The sequence below is a fragment of the Drosophila arizonae genome, chromosome 3, assembly GCF_054131065.1.
Source record: "Drosophila arizonae isolate 15081-1271.41 chromosome 3, UAZ_ARI_1.0, whole genome shotgun sequence".
NCBI lineage: Eukaryota > Metazoa > Arthropoda > Insecta > Diptera > Drosophilidae > Drosophila > Drosophila arizonae.
Window position 1 is genome coordinate 10,073,534 of NC_142923.1, and position 26,869 is coordinate 10,100,402.

The 26,869-nt window shown below is 42.9% G+C and overlaps 2 protein-coding genes and 1 long non-coding RNA gene across 4 annotated transcripts; 2 read left to right on the forward strand and 1 right to left on the reverse strand.

The window, feature by feature from the left end:
- The first annotated feature begins 480 nt into the window (after positions 1 to 480).
- On the forward strand, positions 481 to 4,476 carry crq (croquemort). 2 transcript variants are annotated; one of them, XM_018002640.2, is made up of 5 exons: positions 481 to 815; positions 2,300 to 2,480; positions 2,538 to 3,640; positions 3,783 to 3,873; positions 3,934 to 4,476. In XM_018002640.2, exons 2-5 carry the CDS (start codon positions 2,352 to 2,354, stop codon positions 4,081 to 4,083), a joined length of 1,473 nt encoding a protein of 490 aa, XP_017858129.1. In that variant the 5' UTR covers positions 481 to 815; positions 2,300 to 2,351; the 3' UTR covers positions 4,084 to 4,476. The 2 variants fall into 2 exon arrangements, with proteins under 2 accessions (XP_017858129.1, XP_089320674.1); XM_089464548.1 differs by lacking the exon at positions 481 to 815 and adding an exon at positions 1,697 to 1,941.
- On the reverse strand, positions 4,011 to 26,854 carry ex (FERM domain containing expanded). Its single transcript, XM_018002633.2, has 6 exons — positions 25,606 to 26,854; positions 17,590 to 17,729; positions 17,368 to 17,513; positions 10,798 to 10,877; positions 7,063 to 10,735; positions 4,011 to 6,985 (listed from the first exon to the last, which is right to left on the reverse strand). The coding sequence occupies exons 2-6, from the start codon at positions 17,679 to 17,681 to the stop codon at positions 6,297 to 6,299; spliced, it is 4,680 nt and encodes a 1,559-aa protein (XP_017858122.1). The 5' UTR covers positions 17,682 to 17,729; positions 25,606 to 26,854; the 3' UTR covers positions 4,011 to 6,296.
- LOC149269649 (uncharacterized) lies at positions 20,033 to 21,215 on the forward strand. Its single transcript, XR_016269189.1, has 3 exons — positions 20,033 to 20,133; positions 20,249 to 20,410; positions 20,466 to 21,215. It is a non-coding gene; the product is annotated as an uncharacterized LOC149269649 (long non-coding RNA).
- Positions 26,855 to 26,869: the final 15 nt, after the last annotated feature.

Here is a 26,869-nt window from a genome sequence, read left to right on the forward strand (position 1 = left end):
GTTGCCGTTGATTGGTCGAAACCGGCGTGGCGGTGCTGCCACCTAATAGCTTATACCAGCTGTTTGTATTTCTAGTATTTTTACTCTAGAGCGGTAACACTGAAAGCACTCGGACACCAATTATCGATATTTAAGCAAGTATTAAAATTTAAAAATATTGCTAAACAATAAATCACAATTACCTTTTAAAAAATTAGAAATATATACAATTTTGTCATTGCCTACTGGGTACACAATTCCGTCTTAACGGCTTTCAATTTAACAATTTCATTCATTCAAGTACATAGAAAAAATATGTGTTTGCGTCGCAATTTGGCAGCTGTAGAAATATTGAAAATACATATGTAAATATTCAATTGTAAACTCTATTGTTTCAGGTGTTTTCACGCAAAGCTGTTTTACATTAATCACAAAAGCGCGAATATATATATGAAAATACCCATCTCTAATGGCAGTGTTGGTTAGTGGCGCACTTTAGTAACAAATTTGTGAAACGCCAAGCGCAAGTGTTTATTGTTATTTAAAGAAAACAGACAAACAGTTAGGCTTGGTTAACTGTTGCTGTCAGTTGCTTTAACTCTCGAAAAGTTCAATGTTTATAAAACTTCTTTAAATACAATTGAGTTTGCTTTCGGTGGCTAAATTCAAGAAAATTGTAAAACCAAGCAAAGGTATAAGGCCTTGTGTTATGCTCAAGGTTAACAATTAGTGTCAACAACTAACCGAAGACGAAGCAAAGAAGGAGAGGAGAAGACAGAGAGAGAGAGAGAGAGACAGAGAGCGAGAGCCATTTGAATAGATCAACAATAAAAGTAGTGAGTAATAACTGCATTTTAATGAGCTGTTGTAATCTCAGTAACTAACTGTGCACTTTGCCAACTAAAAGTCTAAGTGAATCACCGGCTAAAGTAGAAGTTCTGAGTGTAACATGAGCTGCATTCTTATCAAAAATATTTTCTTTAGTTTTCCAAACATTGCATTATCAGCAATGCCCAAGCAGTATAGTAAATATAAAACAAAGAACTGTAAATGCTATTTATTACTTACATATACATATTTAGAGATTGAGTCACTTGATTCAATGAATGTCGATGAATTATGCTGCACATACAGTGAATGCTACAATAATGGACTTTTGTTTTTCTTTTGTTAACTTTATCAGCAACAATCTTAAGCTGGGGGTAACCAAGCCTTATCATTTATTAACTTTTGTTTTTATTATTATTATTAAAGCTTTTTTCTTAATCAAATATCAGAATTTCAAGAGTTCGTTCACAGTAGACTGCACTGGATAAGCTGTAAACTTATCTATGTATATAAAAGCGTGTTAGCTGTTAACTTATTTCTATATACAGCTGTTAGACTATCTATATCTGTATCTAAAAATATGTAGTTATTGCTCCGATGTCAAAACAAAATTCTAATCAACCACTTGTTTTATATAGACTATCTTATCGCAGCTATAAATAAGATAAGCCTAAGCAATGGGTAAACTAGACCTTAACAGCGGTCAATATTCATGTAAACATATTAAGAAACACGCCCTTTTCATCAGAAAGGAGATATCGTAGACCCTGTTCAACTAATGTATTTATTATTGATGCCTTATTGGCTATATAATTCTTCTACAAATCACGCATATACTTTTTAGTAAAGTTTTTATATAGAACCCGCATTTCACGCTTCCCTCATACAGACTAGCGCTAAGACCGAATCAAATTTGGAATTTCAGTCATATATTATATTATTGGACTGTATACCACAAAGCACTATCAATTGCATGCCTAAGTAGCTCATGCACTTCAGATAAGGATTAGTCGCTGATTAATCTATGAAATGGTTCATTCAAATAAGCAAACATCAAGTACTCGAGCCACAGTCGTTGGTCGCCTGTGAAAGCGTGCGTTTGTGGGCTCGAGTCGGCGGATCGACTGGTACTACGTAAGTGGTTAAAAGAACCATCTAATTTTAGCACGCAATCCCAGAAGCCCTACAAATATATTGGAAACTCTGGTGCATGAGCACTCGAGAGGTCTTGCACGCGGCTAATCTGTAGGACGGATATGCCCATTAGCAGATATGATATCTGCCATTTAATAATACTGCGTATCGAAAACTCTTGATAAGCCGACAAGTGTCGAATGTATTTAAGTTTAATATTAGACCCATGCCACTCAGCTGGGGGCACCTGGGCAATTGCGGCCATAAAAAGCGTATTAAAATCTTTATTTTCACGATTAGCTTCAGTGAACTAATGATTATACAATAGTTTCTGTATTTTATTTCCCTCTACTTGCAGATGCTCTAACTTTAACAGCAACTACAGTTTTTTATACTCCCCTTCTATCATCATGTGTTGTGAGTGCTGTGGCGAAACGCAGCGCAAAAGCTGGGTCTTTGGCATCGGCTCTGTTTTTGCCGTGCTGGGCATACTCCTGGTCGTGCTCTGGCCCAATTTGGCGGACAATCTGGTCGAGAGTGTAAGTTAAAGGAATCTCCTATTGTGATGACCATCTTAAGAACTCCTCCATTTTTAGGGCTTGAAACTGGAGCCAGGCACCGACACATACGACAGCTGGCTGGAGGCTCCCATACCTATATACCTGAAATTCTATATGTTTAACTGGACCAATCCCCAGGACATACGTAATCCGAACATCAAGCCGCACTTCAACGAAATGGGCCCATATGTCTTTCTCGAGAAGCATAAAAAAGAGAACTACACCTTTTTCGACAATGCAACTGTAGCGTATTATGAGCGTCGCACCTGGTTCTTTGATGAGAAGCAGTCCAACGGCACACTGAATGACATGATTACGGCGGCGCATGCCATAACCGCCACTGTAGCCGATGAGATGCGTCACTCGAAGAAGATTGTGAAAAAGATTGTTAACTTTATGATGAACCATGAGGGCGGCACTTTATACACCACAAAGCCCTTGCACGAATGGATATTCGATGGCTATCAGGATGATCTTACGGACTTCCTGAATCTATTCAACACCTCAAAGATTCACATACCGTATAAGCGATTCGGCTGGCTAGCGGATCGAAACGGCTCGCTGGAATACGATGGTCTATTTACCATACACACGGGCACCGATGACATCTCAAATATGGGTCGCCTGACCCACTGGAATGGGAGAGGCGAAACAGGGTTCTATAAGTTGCCTTGCGGCATTGTCAACGGTACCACGGGTGATCTATTTCCACCAAAGATGAACATCCGGGATGAGATTACCATATTTGCCACCGATGCGTGTCGCTTCATGAATCTGCGGCCACAGGGAACCCTGGAGATGTATGGCCTTACTGCAACACGTTGGGTGGGCACTGAGGAGACTCTAGACTCCGGCGAGAACTATCCCAATCAGGCCTGCTTCTGTGATCCACGCATGGAGGAGTGCCCTAAAACGGGTGTGGTCGAGTGCAAGGAATGTCGCGACAAAGCACCAATCTATTCATCATTCCCGCATTTCTATTTGGCTGACAAGTCGTATTTGAATGCTGTCAGCGGTCTAAAGCCGGATAAAGCAAAGCACGAGTTCGTTATGGCCGTAGAGCCAACCACGGGCGTGCCTGTCCAGGTGCATGGTCGCATCCAGATCAACATGATGCTGGAGCCCGATGATGATTACGAGTATGTTTTCCATTATCATATTGCAGTTTATGCTTTGTTCAAATCTGATTGTAATTGGCAAGAGCTTGAACAGAGCATAACACAGCTGGGATATACTCTATATATACCTTATATATTTATTTCCCTACTTTCTATTGCTCAGCATCTATCGTGGCATTCAGAAGGTATTGATGCCAATGTTTTGGTTCGATCAGTACGCCCAGCTCAGTCCCGAGCTGGCCTCCAGGGCTAAGGTGAGTGACCCAAATACAAAGACCTGCCAAAGCTTTGAATCATATTTTGTTTTCTTTTAGCTGGCCATTAACTTGTCGGACTATGGCGTCTACTTTGGCATTGCCTGCATTGTTTTTGGTGGCCTCTTTTTGGTCACTGGAATCGCATTGACGTTAACCAAGAGGTGGGTACGTCGGCCCGTTGACGATGAGGACATGTTGACCAATTGAAAGTAGTTATTTAACTAACCAAACTCTAGCCAAATTGTGCCAGGACACACATACACATAAAGAAACACACACAGACACTTGTTAACTTTACTAGTTCATCGTTTGCCTAAGTTTGTTAATAGTTGACGACGGCATCTAATGGACGCCGATGTATATATGTGCTATATGCAGCATTTGTGATATACACACCCTAATTTTAAGTGCAATCAATATACATAGATTTTGTAATGTATTACCTTTACTCACATTTTACCCATCCAAATGTTATGTAATTGCTTTAGCATTCCTGTTGTGTCTATTTGAAGCTACGATTTGTGAATTAAAAAAAAAAAAAAACAAAACAAAACAAATAAATCACATTTATGTACAGCTTACATTTACAATAAGAAACAAGATGTTTAAATCATGATTTTTATTATTCATATATATGTATTTATATATATATAGTACACATACACGTATAGATAGTTACTACTATTTTGGCACTGACTGCTGCATATATATATACATATACAGTTGCCAGGATATATTGCTAGATTCCATAAGAAAAACTTGATTGGAATCGCAGCGTTTTTCTATAGCTCTATACTATATGGCCGATTTTGATAACATATAGCTGCAAAAGGTGTGTGTGTGTGTGTGTGCGTGCATGTATGTGTGTGCGTGTGTGTTGTTCTTAACTGTGCCACCTAATCATTTAGCCATAGGCTTTTAGTCGAGAAAAACCTACGCAAATATTTGTGACAACAGCCAGCACACACACTATCGCACACGCATACACTAAAACATGTAACACACACACTCATACACACAGGGGTTAATATAAACATAATATGAATATGAATATGCATCAAAATCATCAACTTAAAATTCAAAATCATAATCAAAATAAAAATAATAATTAAAACAGAAGCGTCAACGCTCACTCGCTAAATTCAATATTCAAATATTAAAATAATAAAACAAACGGTGGGGCAAGGCCTAGGCAATTATTTGATAAATGGCATTACGAGGGCGCGCACTCGATTTAAGATAAATCAAAAACAAATTCTTTAGTTCAGCAAAACAGGCGAAATCAATGAGCGTGACAAAGACGGAGAGAGAAAGTTGATAATACCCTCAGGAGAGTAAAGTAGCTGCTCTCGAGAGCGTAAAATTCTTATCTTTGCTCTCACAAGAGAGAATGCTCTCTTTCGTCAGCCTCGGTCATTGTTTCGCCTGTGCTTCCATTCGGCAGTATGCATAAATGTGTATGTGTGTGTGTATAAGTATAAGTAAGTGGGTTGTGTGTGTGTTAGTGTATTGGGGGCGCTCTCTTTAAATGCGAGTTCTTGTCTCTACATACTAAAAATTTGCATAGTTTTTGTGCGTTTTTCTTCTCTTTGTTGACTATTTGTAATTGGTTATTTTCATTTGTTGTAAAGTAAGTTAAATTAATAAAAAATAATATCAATCACAGTTGTTTTGGGCGGAAGTAGTTAGTTCTTTCTTTCAGCGTTTTAGTTTTAAGTAATCGCATCTGGGCCTATATATTCAAGTGCTTATTAAGCGACCCTCAGATACTGAGAGTCGATTACTAACTAGCTAATCTAGTCTAAGTATTTTATAAAAAAAGTTTTTTTTTTATTTTTAATTTTTTTTTTTCCTTTTATAGTTTTAGTAAATTAAGTAGTTCGTATTTTATACTTGAGTATTGTTGCTTCCATTTCTCACGATTGTTGTTTCTTGTCTTTTAAGATTCCTGTTTTGTGTTTCTAGTTCTGTCATTCTATATTCAGTTTTCCCATACCTAAATTGACTAGACTGGGTTCTGTGTGTGCTATTTGAATGCGTATTTGAGGTTCGTTTTGTTTTGTTTTTGTTTTGTTTCTATTTGCTTTTGTTACGTTGTCCGTAACTGTTGTACTGGCTGTTGAAATGTCTATCGATTGTTGTCCTGTGGAAGCGGGCCTAGTTAAAACCTGGTGTTCGAGTCTACTTTCCAGCCGCCAACACACTGTGATCAACCAATTCAATTCGCGACCTATGCAAATTCTCAGCTGGACTGCGCTGACCCACCAACACCACCACCACAAATACCAACCAACCACATTCACATCCTTAACTAGAGAATTGAGTGGGCTGCTCTGCCTATTTGTGTGTTCTTATTGTTGTTTCGATGCTTAGGTCTGCGATCGCGTTTGCGTTTGCGTTTGGGTTTGTGACTGCGAGTTTTAGCTTTTGTGGTGCTTCATAACCACCGCTGGATCCATGACATAGTTGTTGGCTTCCGCCAGCTGGACGGGCAGCGGCGGCAGCTTGTCCTGCGGATGTCGATGACTGATCGTTGCGCTCTTGCGTCCCTTGGTCAGTGTGCCAGTTGTGGAAGTGGCCGTATTGCCATTCATGGCCGGTGTCGGAGCCAAGGACTTGCTGGCGCTATGATGTCCCACACCACAACCAGTCGAGGTGGTTGCAGTGGGCGCCGCAGTGGTTGCCACAGCGGTCGTGACGACATTAGTACACGCTGTGGCACTCGTCGATTGCTTGGCGTTCTTCGGATTGACTATGACCTTGGTCTGCTTGAGCAGCGAGCGATCGTTGCACAGCGCCGAGATGAGCGGCAGATCCAGATGTTTGCTCTTCTCGCGCAGCAGTGCAATATCCAGCGGATTAGCCGAATTGGCATTGGCCGACTGCGATTGGCTGCTAGCGGCAATGGAGGCTTGGAGCTGTGCCAATATGCTGTTGCTATTGCCACGATTCAAGCCCAGACTCAGATCGGGTCGTGGTCGCTCACCCGCCCACTGGGCGCCGCTGGATGTCTTGATCAGCGGACTGTTGGATTGATGCGGATTGAGCGTGAGCGGCTTGCGTGGCGGCAACACGCTCATGCTGGTATTGGGATTTGGCTTTGAGGGAACTGCAAAGACCAAAGAAATGGAATTGGTTAAAGATTGATTGCCAATCAAATTACTAAATTTATAAAAAGAAACTTACTTGGCGGCGGCTGTTCGCTGGGCGCCGGCATCGGCGGTTTCTTGTGCCGATTGACGTACGGCGGCGGCGGCGGTGGCGGCAAACGCTTCACCTTGGGCCTCGGCATCGAGTCGAGCGAATTCAGAATATTATCATCTGATCGTGATCGTGCAAAGAAGCTGGAGGCGTTTGCCGCTGCGGCCGCAGCAAGCGCGGTCGGAAGCAACGGTGGTGGTGGCGGTGGCTCATACGAGCTGCACATGCTGGCCATCGATGGGGAGTAGAGCGGCGAGTAGCCGGCACCGGGCAGCTGCACGTACGTGTCCGACAGATTCTGTGTGGAGGCGTAGCGCGAGTGCGTGGACAGTGCCAGCGGCAAATACGGCGTACTGCGATAAATGGCATGGCCCTTGCAGGTGTCCCAGCCGGCGGAGTAGGCCAGGTAGGGTGGATGATGCGGCGGTGCCGGCGCCTGCGCCATGGCGGCCAGCAGGGAGCTCTGCTTGGCATCCAGATACTCCTGCTGGCTAACGGCCGGATCCTGTATGGGATAGATGACGTAGTCGACATCGCTGTACATTTGTTGCTGGTACAGCTCCAGCTGGTTACGCGCCGCCAGCTGGCTGCTGTAGAGCCCGGCCAGATGATGGGGATGCGTGGGCGGCGGCGGCGGTGGCGGCTGGCGCGGCAAACTGGGCGGCGGTGGCGGCAGAAACTGGCGCGGCTTTATCACTGGCAACAGCACGCACGCCTGCTGCGGCGGCGCCTGCTGGTGGTGCAGCGAGGCGGTGCTCTTGTGGTGCAGCCCGTAAGGAACTATGGGTATGCCAATCGCAGCCGAGCCGGAATGACGATGATGCGAGAGCTGCTGCTGCTGCTGCTGCTGTTGGTGGTGGTGTTGATGGTGCGAGTGGAGCTGATGGTGAGAGTGGTGCTGATGATGCAGCGATGCCTGCGAGCCGCCAGCATAATTGGAATTGTGCAGCGATTGCTGCGACAGCTGATGGCTGCACACAGATCCACTCGACGAGGCAGCCGATGAATAGTGCGTGGGTGCAGCATAGCTGGGCTTGGCACCGTCGGGGAGCAGGCTGGTGTGCGCCTTGAGGATGCTTATCTGTGGCCGGGTGGTGATAAAGCGTGCCGTAATCTCCTCTGATTTCAGTGAGCTCATTGATTCGGCGGCACTGGGCGCCGGCGCTGCCGAGGAGGCCATCGAGATGAGCGAGGTGGGTCGAGGTTTCATTGATGTGGGATAGGGAGGCGGATCACGTCGACGCAGCGGCGCAGCCGGTGGTGGTGGTGGCGGTGGCGTGGCAGGAACTGCTGCTGCTGCAGCTTTTGCTACCACCGCTGCCACTGATGTTGGTGGTGGTGGTGCAGGCGCAGCTGTTGGCTCTGGGTTGACCATCGGCATGCTCACTGGCTTGGGCATGGGCGGTACAGGCGGCGGTGGCCCCACCGGCGGTCCACACAGTCCGGTCTTCTCATGCCTGGCACTATATGGCGGTGGTGCAGGTGGCTGCACCTGTGCATCATTGGACTCCCCACCCGCCAGCGGCAGCGTCACATAATCGCAGTCCGAGTGTAGGCTGCTGGACACAGTCTTGCGGCTGGGGTAGGTGCCACGGCCCACAATCAGATTGGTTAGCTCCTCGGCCGACAGCAGCGTATGCTTGTTGTCCGTGGGATCGCTGCCATCGCCGCGAAACGAGCTGCTGGTGCTGATGTTGGAGTCGGAGCGTAAACGGAACTCGTTGCACTTTTTGGCCGAGACACCACCGACGCCAATGCCGGCCCCAGCACCGCCGTCCACCGAGTCGCTGGCCGCATGGCTGCTCTCGCCCTTAGCTGGCTGGAAGATGCCATAGTGTGAGCTCTTCTCGGACTCGGCCAGCTCAGAGAATTGGCCGGTCAGCTCGCTGCTGTGCATGGTGTAAACTCCAGACGTCTCTGTGGGTGGTGCCATGCCGTGGGCCAGTGTGTACACACCGGATACGCCCGAGACGCTCTCGCTGTCATCGCGCACGGATGCCGCCAGGAAATCGTCGGGATTCGACTCACTCAAGGCGGAGTTCTGCGCCGTGTGACTGAAGCCCAACTCCAGGCTGGAGGATGTGGAATGCACTGGTGGTGCCGGTGGTGTTGTTACCACCACAGTACTGCACGTCGATGAGCACTGCGAGCCAATGTTATGCTGCGAATTGGGCGAATCTGTGGTCGTGGTCGAGGAATCGTTGGCGGTGCTGATGCTGATGCTGTTGCTCGTCGTGGTTGTCCGTTGGCTGCCAGCATTGTTGCTGGCGAGGACCTCTGTGGGTCGCACGCTTACGCTTACGCTCAGCGCAGCCAGCTGCTCCTCCAAGTCCTTGAGCGACATCTGACCCACCGACGACGTCTGCCGGCTCACACTGGGTCTGTCCAGCAGATGCGCCAGTGCCAGACTCTCTGTGGATGGTGCAGCGATCGGGGCTGGCGGCGTATTTATCATAATCTCCAGCTCATCCTCGGAGTGCACACGATCGCTGACAATGCCCGAGGTGGTGTTCGAGCTGGTGCTCGAGATGACCGAGATGCGTTGCTCGTTCTTGCTCTTGTAGGGCAACATCAGACTGCGCGAGCAGGCGTAGCTGGCGTGCAGGCATTGCGACTCCGCTTCCTCCTCCTCGCGCTTGCCCACCTCCTTCAGGCGCGCGGCCAACTTCATGCTCCACTGATGCGTATCCTTGCAGAGAGTCAGCAACAGCTTGTTCTTCTCATCCGACGCTGCGTAGAGCGTAATGCGACTCTCCCCGGACCGAATCTCGAACTTCTTGCGTTCGAACGACAATTTCGTTATGTGCGGCCACAGAAAGGTTGCCGGCTCCGCTCCCGCACCACTGCCCAGAATCTTGATGCCCTTGGCATAGATGACGAACCAGGCACTGCCCACGCCCGCCTCGCTCTTCGCCAGCCGCATGCGGAACGTGTGCGCATTGATTGTCTCGTGCAGACTGCACGCCTGCTGTATGTACATCAGTTCCGCCTCAGCTTGGCCCAGACCCTTGTGCTCCCGATGGCAGGCGCGCAGCTCGCTCTTCGCCCAGTCCGTGTGCAGTGTGGCCGGCAAATAGTCCTCCATGCGAAAGTAATCCGTCGAGCTGCTGCAGGGCACTGGGCAAGCCGGTGCCGCTTCTCGCTTGGCAGCCGCCTGACTGGTGGAGGTCACGTAGGTGGACAGACGCAGCATGCGCTCATTGTAGCTGCTCAAGCGCTTACGTATCTTGGGCAGCGTTGTGGTCATGCCCGTGGATCTGCCGTTGCGCGATGTGCCAGCTGTTGCCGCCTGCTCCTCGTGTGTTTCCTCCTTGCTTTGATGGATTGTAGTTGGATTTTTAGTGCTTGTTGCTGTTGCTGTTGTTGTCGTCGTTGTCGTTGTTGCTGTTCCTGCTGCTGTTGTCGTTGTGTTAGCTTCTACAGCTGCCGCTGCTATGGTGGGCGCATCGCCCAGATCCGCCTGCAGCGCGTAGCCGGCAAGCATGACCAGCGCCTGATCAGCATGGTCGCGCGGCAGCTCACGCTGCAGCACATTGTGGCGCAGCTGCAGATAGTAATTGTGCCTGGACGTCTCGTCTTTCAGCATGAACGGGCTCTCGATGTAGAACTGCACGCGAAAGTGTAGCTCCAGGAGAGGACGTCCATTGGCATCCAGACCCTAGAAACAATACAGATACGCTTAAAGATGTGCTCAAGATTTCTTCGGTCCGTTCTACTTACGTGCGTGTGCGAGGAACGCCAGCTCTTCGGGCCGTATTTGGAGAGCTTGCTCTCCGGATCTGCAAACATGTACTCGCCATCTGCAAAAAAAAAAAGAGGAGATTTTCGTAAGCAATTTGTAATTTATTGTGATCTCGATGAATAAATTTCTTATCTCCACAGAAGCAAGAATCAGAAGATAAGTTTAAAAATTCTTGGATCTTGGCAAATCTTTTGCCTACATACTTCAAGTATGCATCTAATATGTTCGACTCATAGTATACTTTATTCCATAACGAATTCTAGATAATCTATACTAAAATCTTTACTAATCCGTGCATTCCTTCAGCTAGGAAATACATTTCCAAGGAGGCACACGTATATCTTGTTTAACCAGAAATCTGTCGAATTCATGCCAGCAATACATACTTGGGCCAAGTTAGAATGCAACATTTGTTAGTTTTGTCGGAAGTCCTGACGCCAAGGTCGCATTCATTCAGTTCGACTAATCGAAATTTTAAATGAACTTTCTGCGCTGCCAGCAGCACAAATTCTTTAGCTCGACGAAGAGCCAAAAGCCAAGAGCCAAGAGCCCCGCCAGCAAGTCCCTTGCTCGCAACTCTTGTCAGTTTTTTGTCAGCCAGCAAACAAGCGGCCCATTGACGTCAACTGGGCCGATGACGACACGTCCACGTCTACGTCCACGACCACGTCCATGTCAGGTTGTCAGCCTGTTGTCGTCCAGCGTATTCAGTGCGCACAAGTCCGAATTCGAGTTCGGGGACTCGACTCGACTCGGTAACTTGGCCCAAGGGCATGCCGCGTGCTCGAGAATCGATGTGCCTGCTGTGTTGCTGTTGCTGCTGCTCTTCTTGTTTTTATTGTTGTTGCTGTTGCTGTTGTCGAATGTCGGTTGCATGCTTGAAAAACAAAATCAACACACACTTCATCATCGAACGAAAAATTGGAATTCCTGCATACGAAATGAAGCAACAGCAACAGCAGCCGCATCAGCAGCAACAGCAGAAGATGAAAAATAATAATTATGAGCAGCAGCATAAAAAATATATGGGAGTGCTCGGCTCAATTATTACTGGCTAAGCGATACCCTGTATCAAAAGACTTTTCCTCTCTCAGATTAGGTATCAATAATGTTTATGTTTAAAAACTTTGCATTTCTGATTTGTATACAATATGTGTATATTACTATTATTAAATTGCATACAAATGGATTCATAAATTCATGAATAGGGCAGTTCTATGTAGTGCTAGAACTTGCACAGTATTCTAGGGTATGCATTGGGTATAAACAAGAATGAGCTAAAAAAAGATGGAATGGAAATATGTGGGCACACAAGCAACAGCAACAGCAGCAGCAGCCGCAGCAGCAGCAACAATATCATAATAATCATCAGCGTCCGAATAAGTGCCTATCAATGACGACAACGACGACGACGATGAGACCCCAACGGAGTCCAAGTCCAAGTCAAAGACGCAGACCAAGTTAAAGTCGCAGCGAGTCGCATACCGAAGAGACCCAAGCCCAAAACGCAGCTCGAAATGAAAAAAAGTAAAGAAGAAGAAAAAAACAGGTAGAAACGGGCTAAGCGAGACGAACGGACAGAGCGGACAGGTAAGAGCGCGGCGCAACGTTGCGTTGTGGCAGCTGAAACCCAAGTCAAAAAACAAAAAAAAATTAAATAAAAATAAAAATAAAAAATTAAATAAAATGAAAAAAAAAAAAGCAAGACCAACTCAAAGTCAAAGTCTTCAGCGATTTCTTTTCTTCACGAAACAAAAAAAAATCTGAGCCCAAACGCAAACGCAGCGCATTCAAATTTCACCTCAACAGTTGCAGATCAGGAGCTGATGGATGGCTGTGCTCTCGACTGCTGCTGCTGCTGTTTCTTCCTCTAAGCAGGTGTGAAGCCTTCAATGCTGGCCACAAAGCAGCCCATAGCACGCAACATGCAACGTGCAACGTGCAACCCGCTGTTGCAAGCCTGACGCTGGGCATTTTGGGCCAGCGGCAAAAAGCCTAATAATTAACATATTTTCCAACGCATTCCACAGCGCTTACAATTAACACGCACGCACACAATCTCACACACACACAAACACACGGTGAGTAGGGGTAAGCGGTGGATGGGGCAGGCTAAATAAATCTTCAATTTGAAACACATGCAACACAAATTACAGACTCGAATGCGTTGGGATTCCGGCAGCAACAGGCAGGCAACAGGCAACACTCATCAAGTGGCCTAAAGACTAACAGTGTGTGAGATAGAGACAGGGGGAGGCGGAGGGGAGTGAGTGAGCTAGAGAGATTCAGGAATTTTACAACAACAAGCTAAAACAGTTAGGTGCGGCCAAACGAATACTATATACCCTTGTGAATATATAGAGGCATAGACAGATCTGTTCTTATAAATGAGCATAAGGCATAGAGCATAAAATAGTATTATTAAATTAGATTAAATATTAAAAAATAAATAGTGGCAATATAAGATCAGATCTACTATGTTCTTCGACTGGTTCAATACAAAACTGTCTAAACTATTTAATAACTATTAAAGCATTTTAGAGAAGCACAAAGCTCAAATATCTATATATTATATAATAATATGGTAATCTATTATGGTAATCTCAGTCGATATAAGTCCATTTTATATACTGCAAAATGGATAAAAATCATAAATTTCAACAAATATTCAACTAATTGCTATAGTTATAAAGACTTCTGTTACATTATTCATTACAAAATCGGTATTCCGCCTGTGTAAGGGTATCTATAACAGCAAGAGTAGAATTCGAGCTCGACTCTTGGGCTGGACTGTGCCTGAGCTGAGCTGGGCTGAGCCGCAGAGACCGTTGTCCAGAGCAAAGAGACAGCTGCAGCAGCCGTCGCCGAAGCATTCTTCAGATTTATATGCCAAAGGTTTTGAGTAGGCACGCCATAGCCAGCCATAGCCATAATAACCCGAACCAGCAACAAAATAACCCAAAAAAAAAAAACAGTCTATGTGTGTGTGTGTGTGTGTATGGAAACAGGCTGAGAGGAAGACAATAACAACAACAGCAGTAACAACAAAAAGAGAACGAAACAACATAAAACCAAAAGAATTTTAATTTCCGATGTTATCAGATGCACGCAGCTTGGGTTGAGGCTGCGGCCAGGGCAGGCAGCATGTGGCTGCAAGGCCGGTCGTCACAGCAACAGCGGCAGCAGCACACTAAGGGGGCGTGACAGGGGCCGCAGAGCCCGCGAAGACGAAGATGAACAAGCCAACGCCATATAATAATGATTATGAGCCATTAACATTAAATGGAAAAGAAAATGCTGGTCTACAGATTACAGCAGCAGCAGCAGCAGCAACAACAGCAATAACAACATGCAGCATGCAAAGGAATGCGGCACTGGAATCCAAGCAATGCGACAGCTAAAAATAACACCAGCAGCAGCTACAACTGAAGGAGTTGCAGCAGCGTAGGAGCAACAGAATCCTCAGGAAGCAGCAACAGGTAAAAAACTAGACAAAAATAGAACAGCTGCATCAAGGAATATACGGTGAAGAAACATACAAAGCTACAGCAGAAATGACAGTAGGAAGAGCAGATACTAACAAATTCCAGACGTATGCAGCAGGTGGCAAAGCTAAGGGAAAACCAGAGATATTGGCAAGAGAAACTGAAACTAGATCAGGAGAAAAACAATGAAAGGGTGTTGATTACTCAAAGCAAAAGAAACTATTCCACATTTGGCCTTAAATGCAGCAGCAATACCAACAGCAACAGCTCAAGGAGCACGCTAAACAGCATTGGAAAGCAGCCGCAACAGCAGCAGGCGTAAAAGTGGAAGCTGCAGAAGGCCGAAAAAATAAAAAATAAACGCCCATTGTGTTGACCACTTAACAACAACAGCAGCAGCAGCAGCCAGACGCGGTCAGCAAGCAACTGTTGCTGCTGCAGCTGCAACTCTCTGTGACAATGTTGCCAAATTGCCAGCCAGAGCAGAGCACTGCGGATGGCTGGCTAGGAGACAAGCTGCACACACTTAAAGCTGAGCAGCGACAAAAATTTGCATAAAGATGAAATTTATTGACGGCTGCGTGGCCATAAAATTGAAATTCATTGGCGACAGCAGCAGCAACAGCAGCAGCAGCAGACACTGAATGGACAGCGCCTAAAAAGGGCCACAACAACAAAAGCAGAGGCAGCATCCGCGGCAACTGTTGCTGGCATGCAGCATCCGCTGTGTGTCCTCTAATACAAAAGACTTAAGCAACGAACCTGGCCAACAAATAGTGAGCCACATTTTTAGCGGTGTTTGAACATTTTGTGTGCAATGCAGTTTTGGCCAAAAGCTAAACTGGCAAATACTATCTATAAAACAACAACAGCAACAGAGTCAAGGCAGCAGCAACAGCAATAGCAACAACAACAGCAACAACTGCCACTAAAGGCAATTTTGGTGCAGTGAAAGAGCGCGGCGTGAAATGCTCGAAAGTATGCGATGGCAATGGACGCAGGCGCAGCAGCAACAACAACAACAGCCGCATGCCAGTCATGCACACACATACACACACACACAGAGTCAAAATGCTGACTGTGATATTGGCAAAAATCCTTGCGAGGTAACGCAAAATTCAAACATCCAATTTCATAGCTGAAGCTAAGGCTAAGGCCGAACTGAGGATTCTTTAGCTGCTGCTCTCCTCCTCTTCTCATTCTTATTGCCTGTGCACTCCTTTTTCCTCGCTGCAGCATCAGTCCATGTGGCAACGTCTGACGACGCGTTCGTTCTTGTTGTTGTTGCTGGCATGCCCCCAACTGCATACCAAATTCTTTTTCGCTGAAGATGTTGTGGCAAGTTCTTCGCCTTACCCCAAGCCGCTTGCACAGCCACTGCCTCACTGCCTCAGCCTCAGATTCAGCCTCAACCGCCTCCTTGAAAGTGATGCCCAACTGCTCGCGACCAGATACGAAATTTACGTCTTGTGCTCCTCGCATTCTTTTTCATTCTTTTTTCTTAACTTTTTTCGTATACCCTAACTGTTGCAAAGGAAAGGTTTGCCAATTGAATCTGTTTGCCACGCATTTGAAATAATTGCATATGGGATGAGAGGATGGAATCTGTATATGTTATAGATATCCTTATTAACTAACTTAATTGACTTCCAAATATTTTTATATATTGCATAGAGATTGAGCACAATTCATAAAAATATAGTAGTGCTGCACTATTAGAAGTTTCATTTATATAGAGTATATATAGATCAATATTTTATATATATCTTGAAATAAAATATTTCATAATGTAACTCTTCATCATTTATGTAATGTATTCATATTCTTGCTATTTCCAAAATTCTAGAGTTCTGTAAACGCATTCGCAGTTTAAGTTTTCTCCGACAAGATTCTGTGTGTGTGTGTGTGTTTATGGAGGACGCATATATGTATATACACACATATATATATTTATATATGTATACGTATATATGTATATCTGAGGCCATTGCCAAAGACGTCTCTTTGCTGCTGCCAAAGCCACTCGCCTACCAGCCAGGCTTGGATGTTGCTGCCTCTTGGCTGGCTGTTCCTGCGTTCCGTTGTTGTTGCTGCTGTTGTTATTGCAATTGTTGTTGCCTGAATTGCCCGTGTGTTGGCTCCGCTGGGGCCGCATCTTCTCCGTCGTCGTCGTCGATTCGTTTGTGTTAATGCAACGCGCGACGGCTACCTGAATTACTGAACACGCGTCTTGTGTCTTGTGTCTTCTGTTGGCCGTTGCCTGAAATTGTTTGTTCGCCATCGACGGCGACGCGTTCCTGGCTGCCCTGCTCCTCCTCCTGCCTCGTACCCCCTCCACCTTCTGCTTTGACCCCCCTTTACTCCTCCTCATCTTCTCGTTGTTATTTTTTGCAGCGTTTTTTGTTCGTTTTATGTGCCATTTTGCTGCTGCTGCTGTTATTGTTGTTGTTGCTTTTGCTGTTAGTATTTTTATGTGTTTCGGCATTGCTGTAGCAGCAAAAAAAAACGTAAAATAAAAGTAAACTATTTGAATGCTGAACGACTAGTTGATACTCTGTAAACCGTGTGTGTTTCAGTAAATATAACAAAGATATAGAAAATATTATCGATAGTTCGCTATCGATAAATGTTACCCTAGTCAGATGACCATCATCTGTTGCACGCTTGCACACTGGCTAATGGTACCCTTTTACTAACATTTCTACTGGGTATTGAGTTTGTGACCAAGCAAAGAGGCTGCCACTGCTACTGCTGTTGCTGCCTCTGCCGCCGCCGCTGCTGCTGCTGCGTCTGCTGATGATGATGAGCAGCTTTTAAAAAGACTGGTTTATGTTTATTAGTTGTATTTTTCATGCCTTATCGCATGCCATGACTATCCAGCAACAGCAACAGCAACAGCAGCAGCAGCAGCAGCTGCCCAGTTGCCCAGTTGCCAAGTGTTCGGCAGAGTTGAATGTTTTAGGGCGTTCCACAAACCCAATTCGTTATGCTGCATACGCATGTTGCATGCCAGCCACTCCCAGCACCTCCCCCATATCATATTACAGTCCACACTTGACTCACCTATGAGAACGGCCAGACCGAACAGCTCGGTGTCCTGCATGCCCTGCGTGGCAAAGTGCAGACATGTCTGTGTATAAACCTCTCGGACGCGACTCTTTGCATCGACTAGGAAGTAAAGGGTTTTCGGCTGTTGTTGGCCAAGAAGTCTGCACAGGAAACCAAAATGAAATATTTATATATAAATATATATATATATGTATGTATATAAAGTTTTGAACTTACCTCAGTGCCAGAAATCGGGAGCCGGGTGACAGTTGCTCGGCTGAGGACGCGCATACTTCCAGGGGCGCGCTGACGGTGCAAAATGCTCGCATGCTGCATCATTTTCCGTATACAGCGCGCGCGTTCGAAATACGTTGCTGCTGCAATGAATTGTGAAAGAGACAAAAAATTAGACAAGTTGAGGACAAATACTCGATGTAACATCAATAATTGTTTCAGATTAAACTTATATATATCTGAATTAAATAAATAATATTTGACAGAATTATCTGAGAATATCTTTTAAAGTCCAAAACGCTCAATTTAATTTTTTCTCTAAGGATGAGATTGAACAGAAGTAAACAACAAAAAAGTTCTCAATTGTGTAAGCCTCTGTAACATAGCCGAACATCGAATTATAATGACAGGATAGGAAATTATTCATATGCATTTTTAAAAATAATTTCCCAAAATTGATTTCAATTTACTTAAGTTTAATATATACTTGTAATATTAAAAGATGTTTCATAATTAAAAACAGTTTATTATTTAATTTTTATCATTTCACGTAAATTCAATACAGAATCAAAATGTATTACATTAAAAAATAAAAATAAAAATAAAAAATAATCTCTTTTTCAACCGTTCTCATTTTTACTCATTCAATAAAAAATTCAAATTTTTTACATATTTTTTCTGTTTGTGAACTTTTGTAAATGTCTCAAGGCTTTTGCTGATTGCTGCGTGGCTTGAAAATGAAGCGCTGGAATTTAGACAGATGGCGCCGCTTTTTAGACAACTTCATGTGGACTGAAGTTTTGGGCGGCAGAGGGGCTACACAATTTGTTGTTGTTATTTTGTTAGTATATATATAAATATTTTTTTTTTTTTTGTGGCTGGCAACAATTTCACCAATCAATAACGAAAGACTTAGGCGACAAACTTGATTAGGCGGCCGTGCGTGCGTGCGTTGCGCATAAAATTATTAAAATTCAGTTAAAGAAAGTTCCATACACACACACACTCACATTGAGAGCGGCATACTCAAGCTCGCCTCGTGATGAAAGAAAAGCATTTTATGCATAAATTAAAATCAAATCGAATCAAATCAACTTATGGACTAGCCTCCAAATGTCTGTAGATATGTATGTATATATGTAGATATTCATATATACGTATTTGTATCCATGTCTTATATAGATGGTCACTGGTAGCGTCTCGCCGTGGCCGCATAAATTTCAATATTGGCGCATTTCTGTGCGCACCGCAGCTGTCTAATAAATTTCAACGTTCCATAAATTTATTCAGAGTCAAGTTGAGAGAGTTTTAAGCGAGACTATATCTATACACTTATATAGGTATGTATGTATGTACATATATACAAATCCAGGCACTGGCTGTGACTCTGACTGCTGCTGCTGCTGTTGGCCACAATTCATGCGGAACCGCCCTGACTTATTATTATGATCGAGTCTCCCCTTTTGTTGGTCTGCCCCCTCTTTGGCATTTCCAGTTGCCCCAATGTGAAGACCAATCCAAAATGGACACCGCTGCTGCTGCTGATCATCAATCAAAGCTCGCATTTGACATAAATTAGAAACCAAGAATATGTATATGAGTCCACTCTAGACATCCATATATTCCACAAAATAAATATGAAGAAATATACACGCAGACACTATACAGACACACACACACACACACACAAATAAAAAAATACTTTTGAAAATCAATTATATCTAAGCCGATTTTCATGCAACGTGAGTGATACAGAAATAGATTCAGAAACCGGACCGAAGCCAAAATAAAAAGCAAAAAAAAAAAAAAAAGAAACAGAAACAGAAAGCTGAAATTGCTTAACAAATAGCAGAGAGCAAAGGGAACTCCAGAAGATATTTAAATATTTTGCATTTTTGGTATTGATATATTTTAGAGAAACATATTTGTTAACTTATAAATATTTCTTAAAATTATATAAAAGCTTGGGAATAGACTAAATTTAATCTTAAAGCAGGTTTTTAGTAAATGTATTAAGAGATAATTAAAATGCGAAATATGGAACAACTTAATAAAAATAAATAATTTATACTGAAGCTGTTAACTTGTTCAGAAACTCTGGATAAACAACCCAAAGACATTCATGGTTTACAGAGATTGCAATAATATTAATAACAAGTTTTGCATAGCTCTTATTTTCTCATAGCTTCTACCATACCATAAACTACTAAACTAATTATGCAAAAGCTTTTGACTAAGCAGCCAAGCCGGAACGCTCGTTATTTAATTAATATTAACTACAGCACATTTAAGATCTCAGATATGCATAAGTGCGGGCCCCCTTTTCATACTGACATAGGTATATACATATATCAATAATATATCTATATATATATATATATATGCATATGTGTGTGTGGGCATTATATAATGATGGCAGCAACAATTATCATTGTTAGCATTAAATAAGCCAGTAGGCGAGCAGGTTGAAGTCTATTCAAGTGACTCACAGCAGAGCGAAAGAGAGAGAGAGAGAGAGAGAAATTGAAAGATGGAAGAGCGAGAGAGGTAAGAGCTATAGATATAGCCAAGCTAAGTGGTAGAATGTGTTTTCTTAATTTTAAATGCAAACAAATGAAAAGCATTTTAGAATCTCAATCATGGCAAATTATCCGCATTCCAGGGCTATAACGAGAGCAGGCAAAAGACAACAACAACAACAATTGCAAGGAGAAGCAGATAAAGAAATGTTAATTAAAATAGTAAACAGCATTGGTAGCGGCAGGGCGTGCCAGGTCAATTAAAAGAGACGAAGAGCCGCACGCTAAATAACAATTAAACAAAGGTAATAAATATTTAAAATTTATATATGTATATTTAAAGCGAATTAGATAGAGCAGAAAGACAGAACGGGATGGCGCCACATTTTGGTGGAATAACAATGCAAAACGAATAGAGCAAAACAAAACGAAATGTTGCGCATACGACACGTTGTGCAGCGACAGCAGTTGAACTGAATACCCTGCCACAGCAGCTGCTGCTGCTTGGCACCCAGCTCCAATCCGGGGCTGTGTCAACTGCATGCCATTGCAGTGAGCTCATTCGGGGCGTGTGTATTTGTGTATGTGTTTGTCAATCGAGTTGGCGATTTTGTAGCGGGCTGGGGCAACACTTTGATAAATGCTTAAGCCGCATGTGCAAACCGTTTGTTGGCAACGCTTAACGAATCAGAAAATATAAATAAACATATACACGCATACATACATACATACATATATATGTATACATATATGTATGTGTATTTGCAGCTATCTGTATGGATTTCATTTTGAAATTGGCTATGGAATGCACAACTGCCTTTGAGTGTGCACAAATGTTCAATAAATATTTGAAATATCATAAAGCCTCAAATGTGATGAAAAATTAAAAGTGACATCGACTAAACGATGAGTATATACCCTGCAAAATATTATAGCATTGCTATGCAATCTTAAAATATATATACAGACAAAAATGATAATAACATAATATAGCACAAATATACAAACATATGACAATTTATGGGTTATAAAAGAGATGGGTATATTTAAATTAGCTAATTTAACCTTTACATATTGATTGATTTTTAGTAAACAGAGGTAAATCTTTTCATCGGCATCTTGAGAAATCGTTAAATCATGTCTCAATTATGCTAATTTAAAACAAGTAAGAAAGCTCTAGTCGAGACTACTCGACTACGAGATCCCCTGAACCCTTGGAGTAATAGCTATTTCAATAATTTTTCGCGACTTTCAGCTTACACAAGAAACACGCACACACACACACACACACACACACACACGCACGCACACATGGGCATACATACACACACATACACAAACAATTACATACATATACACACACAAGCATATACACGCATGGGCGGCAGTGAGCGCTTACTATGAGAACTTAATTGTTTAATAACTTTTGTTGTGGACGCACGATCTTCATGAAACTTTCAGATTATGATTATAACATGGATATGCATTGCCGATTGCCAAAGCACAAGTCTCTAGTATTTGAAATACGCTTTTTACAAAAGTGAGGGTGAGGGGGTGAATTTAAGGGTGGGGGTTAATTTTAACAAAAACCGAAATTGTATAAATTGCATATAAGCATACATTAAAAATTTGGAGACTCTAGCTATAAAGGTGTAGAAGATATAATTTTATAACTGGGTTTCGATAAGGTTTTTTATCGATAAAAAAAGATCGGGATGAGTTATCGATTTTTAATGATAAACTTGATATGCGCGCTATAATTACGGACATTTTAAAAAAAATTTGAAGTCTCTAGCTCTTATATCTTCTGAAATCGACGCGTTCATACATACGGACAGACGGACAGACGGACAGACGGACAGACGGACGGACGGACAGACGGACAGACGGACAGACGGACAGACAGACGGACAGGGCCAAATCAACTCAGCTCGTCGCCCTGATCAAGAATATATATACTTTGTGGGGTCTGCCACGCCTCCTTCTCCCTGTTACATACATTTCAACAAAACCATTATACCCTGATTTCCCATTGAAAATGGGTTCAGGGTATAAAAATTTCAAATATATAATGAAATATTCACTAATATATATTATAAATTGTTATGTAGATAAATGAATATATTGAATTTAAATATATCGCAGCAGAATTTAAAGGAAGATTTAGTATCAAAGTATTTCTTACACATTTCCAAAAATAATACATGAGAATGTAAAGTATATTTATATATTAAGATATCTTATTATATTCTATAAAAGCGTATTATTTAATAAAAGAGATATTTTAGAATCTCAACGATTTTTTTTTCTTGTGTACAAAAATGTATCCTAGGTATCTGTCTCTCACATTCTTTCACTCTCTCTCTCTCTCTCTCTCTCTCGTTCTCTTTCTCTCCACCTATATTTGTATATAATTTCATTATTATTATTTGAAAGGTAATTTTAATAACATTGCTGTTAACATAGTTAATATACTTTATCTATACCTAAGCGTTTCTAAGCCCAAATACACACACGTAAACACACAAACACACAGCCACGCACATGCATAGCTAGAGTTATTCTAAGAGTGGTGCGATTTTCGATGCCAAGAGACTGTTAAAACTGGATTCGTGTTGATTCTATTGAAAGTGTTGCTCGCCAGCGAACTTAAGCCAAAGCTGGAGCTAGAGCTGAAGCCGATGCTGAGGCTGGGGCTGGCGCTGAAGCTGGAGCCTCAGCTAATGAATGACGACGTTTGACGTGGAATTTTTAGCTCATGAGTTGGCTGCGCGGCGGCTCGCATTGACGCGTCTAAAAACGTGTGTCTGGCTTTTTTCTTTTTTCTATTTTTTTTTTTTTTTTTTTTTTAATTACGACAAACGGCAAATTGGCATTCGCTGATCGCCGATCGCGGACATTCGACAGTTGGCGTCAATGGAGGAAATAGTTTAGTGCGATGGCATTTTCACACGCTCAATCGGAACCGTTGTTAGGCACATACAATACAAACATATGTATTTGTTTGTATATATTTGGCCAGCGGATGCGCGTCATGGCAAGTGCGCTATAAAGCGGGGCGTGGCCTAGGCTATACGTACATTTCATGATAATTGAAAGGTGAATATCAGAAAGGGAAGAGGGGTGCAGAGACTTGGTGTAGCTCTGATTGACCGAGCTGCGGGCGAGGCACATTTCTAAAATTATTATGCCGATTATGAAGCCAGTTGTTGTCAAATAAATAACTTGGCGTTTTCTTAGCAAATACAAAACCGAATGTGGGCAGAAAACCAAACAAAAACACAATGCGGCAAATTTGCTGAGTTGTTGATTCAATTGTTTTTGCTGTCGCTGTTGCTGTTGGTTTTGTTGTTGTTGTTAGCCATGACAGTTATGCCAAACAAATTTTTAATGTGTTCGATATGCGCATGCGTAAATTGTCCCTGTGCTAATCAAAAAAAAAATAATAATAATAATAATAATAATAATACGAAATAATGATAATAATAAAATAAAAAATAAATAAAATAGTAAAGAAATCAGACGTGCCAGCGCATAAACATGCACATGGCCTTATATTGGCACACCCTAAGGCTAGTTGTGGATGTGGAATGTTGTTGATCGCATTAAAATATCCATCAAAGGCTAATTACTGGAATCAATGAGAGAATTTCCCTTTTAAAACCTCGTATTATTAGCAAAATGCCATGAAAAATATTCCCAAATACTATCATTACATGTACATTATCGGAGAAAGAGAGAGGAGAGAAGGAGCATACCACAGAGTGGAAGAAAAAAATGTCAAAGAGCAGCATTAGCAACAAATACAGGGGCGTAAGCATAATCACAGTTACACCTAGGCGAGGTTGCTCTATAATGAGAACAAGCGGTCGACCAACGTCAACGTCAACGTCGACAGCGGCAGCAACGTGCGACGCATGCTAAATTAAAAGGCGTGCGAAACAATTTGTGTCTTACGTTTCTATGTACATGTCTGTGTGTGTGTGTGTGCATAAATTATGCTGTTCGCCGCGCTGCTAGAGCTGCTGCCTGCCAAATAGCTGAGCCCGGCTTCAGGGTAAGCGATCATATCTGCCAGTACTGCTTCCTCTTCGTTTTCTTCTTCTTCTTCTATTCAGCTTTGTCATTCAATATTTAATTTGTTGTACATTTCAATTGCTTTAAAGCATATTTATTTTTTAATTTTTTGTTTTTTTTTGTTTTTGTTTTATTCAATGTGCACGCGTGCAGGAATTTTTGTTTTCGGCATTTTAGTATTATCAATTGCTATTGTTTTTTGTTGTTGTTGCCTAAGGTCAAGCATTCATATACCCCTCCCTTCACTCACCCCTCCTCATCTCATTCGACAGCCGCCCACTGCGCTGTCAGTCGTCGTAACCGTAAAATAAATAAAAATGGAGAGAAAAACATAGTAAACATCAAAACCAACTACGACAACAAAACAAAACACAAGACAACACAAACAGATACATAGGTAGACCGATAAACAATTGTGTATCGGTATCGAATCTCTGCGGTGGCAAATCGTTTAACGTTTAACGATTACCGTTTTTCTTTTTAGCGTTTAACGTGTGTTGCTGCTCATTTGTTTATCATTTTGCAACTTGTGCCGCAATACAACACCACAAGTATCAGTTATGTATAAAGTGCGCCCCCTACCACTCCAAGTAGTGCTGTCGTCTGTCGCTTTTTTCCAGTCTAATAAGGCTTTCTAATATAGCGATTAGGATTAGTATCTTAATATTTTCAAGCTAAATAATTCAAATCAAATATTTTCTATATTTTTTATGAATAAATCAGATATTTATAATATTTTATCCCAATTTAACTAATATTGCCGGCGTATTTGTAGTTTAATAAAACTTAACTAATAGAAAATAAGTTCAACTCTTTAAATTGTAGCTACATTTGTTACCTTCCCTGACAGCTATTTACATTGTTTTGGCTTTTTTTTTAAGTGGCAACACTGTCAACACACTTAAGCTTAGCCCCTGGTAGCGCACGCTCAATTAGTCGCCTGCTTGTGCCTGCAGCTCCCATTTCCATTTAATTGTTGTGGGCAAATCAGCTGCTCGATTTCAGTGGTCGCCATTTTTTAATTGCCTCTCCCATGTTGTTGTTGGGCTTGGTATTCCCGGTACCCGCATAAAGAGACATAAATCCCCATGCATGTACATGTTGGTATATGTGTATGTATGTATGTCTGTAGCTATTTACGACACCTGCTATTTACCCCGTTCGCCGTTGCCACTCCCCTCAGATTTGGTGCTATGTGGTTAATTGCACAATAAGTGAGGGGACGTGTGAACTTTGAAAACTTTTGCGAACCATTGGCGAGTTTTATGGTGCAGATAAGACATTTTGCATTATTGTTATTGTTGCTGCCTCGTCGACTAGTGCAATTAAAATTCCATAGAAATTCCCCGATCGAAAACACTCCAACAAACAGTAAAAGAGAAAAACGTCCCTCAATTTAGGGATTTTTGTCTCCTCTGCTTACCTTATGCACTGCCGTCGTAGGCCGCTGCAGTGGACGGCATTTTGTTTTCGATTTTGTTGTCAGGGAGGGGACAAAGATGGGCGCCTTAAGCGCGTAATCCAAATACTGAGTGTCGCTGGGTGTTTTCTATTCACAATATCTTTTACTTTTTTTAACGAACTTTTTTTGTTTTTCTTTTTGCACTGAGAATCGATTAACGCCGTTTGCTGCGCGATGTTAAAATAACAGTAAATTGTATTGTTGTTTTTGAATTATCGTTGTTTTTGTTTCTGCTGGTGCTGCTGCTGCTGCCCGAAAGCTCTTGCTGACCTCTTCGTCAAACACTAACAAAACGCTGCGGCTGCGCAGTCAACGAAGACGGCAACAGCGGGCCGCATTCCAATGGACGGCTCGCGTCTCACGCGCTCTCTCTCACTGGCGTTTGTGTGGGCGCTCGACGCGATCAGGCAACAATAGAGAGGGGCCGCGGAGGTTGGGGATAGTACGATTTAATCAAACGGTCGCTGCAGCTCCACACATAAACACATACATATACAGAACAAACGTATATGACAATATAAAAAGAGAACAAGCACGACTGAACGAGAGAGAGAGAGAGAGAGAGAGCGAGCGAGCTGGCGTTTATAATGCTTGTATGTTTGTATTAGTGCTGTCCTCTCTTTAGCAACTGCTTTTTGTTGTTGCGCGAAAGAATGCCGTTTGCTTGGTTGTCGTTGTTGCCGTTGTAGTTGTAGTTGCTGTTGTTGCTGGGTCGCAACTTTCTGTGTGGCTATTTGTTTTGACCAGCAGCAACTTGTTGGGAGTCGTTGCAAAGAATTTTTGTCGCTGCCCAAAATGCAAGCAAAACACACCACACACAAAAAAACACAATGGATTTGAGCACTAGCGCTTGTAATTCAACGTTACACTTTGAATCTCAATTTGAATCCGAATACGAATCCGAAACTAAATCCGAATCTCAAAACCCCAAAATCGAAACGTAACGTAATGAGACCGAAGCGAGGCGAAAAACGCTTAACGAAACGCACACACTGCGATTGCGACTTCGACTGCGACAGCTACAATCGCCAGAGTTCCAATGGGACCGCGCAGTCGTTGCTATTGCGATCGCGACTGAGCTGGCACTGCGACTGAGAGTGTGTGCGCTTGTGAGAGAGCGAATTCAGCGTTCGTGTGACGGTGACGGTGAGTGTATATGAGTTTTTTTTCAACACCACGCGCAACCTGCTGCCGCCAGTTCAACTGCTTCGTCCAGCTACAAAAA

Excerpts from the sequence above, each read along its gene's own strand:
- crq (XM_089464548.1), top strand. The coding sequence starts at position 1,832 with ATGAAATGGTTCATTCAAATAAGCAAACATCAAGTACTCGAGCCACAG. Across the intron at positions 2,481-2,537 it reads CGGACAATCTGGTCGAGAGT|GGCTTGAAACTGGAGCCAGG; the intron begins GTAAGTTAAAGG and ends CTCCATTTTTAG. Across the intron at positions 3,641-3,782 it reads GAGCCCGATGATGATTACGA|CATCTATCGTGGCATTCAGA; the intron begins GTATGTTTTCCA and ends TCTATTGCTCAG.
- ex (XM_018002633.2), bottom strand. The coding sequence starts at position 17,681 with ATGCGAGCATTTTGCACCGTCAGCGCGCCCCTGGAAGTATGCGCGTCC. Across the intron at positions 17,514-17,589 it reads TCCCGATTTCTGGCACTGAG|ACTTCTTGGCCAACAACAGC; the intron begins GTAAGTTCAAAA and ends TTTCCTGTGCAG. Across the intron at positions 6,986-7,062 it reads CAGCGAACAGCCGCCGCCAA|TTCCCTCAAAGCCAAATCCC; the intron begins GTAAGTTTCTTT and ends TGGTCTTTGCAG.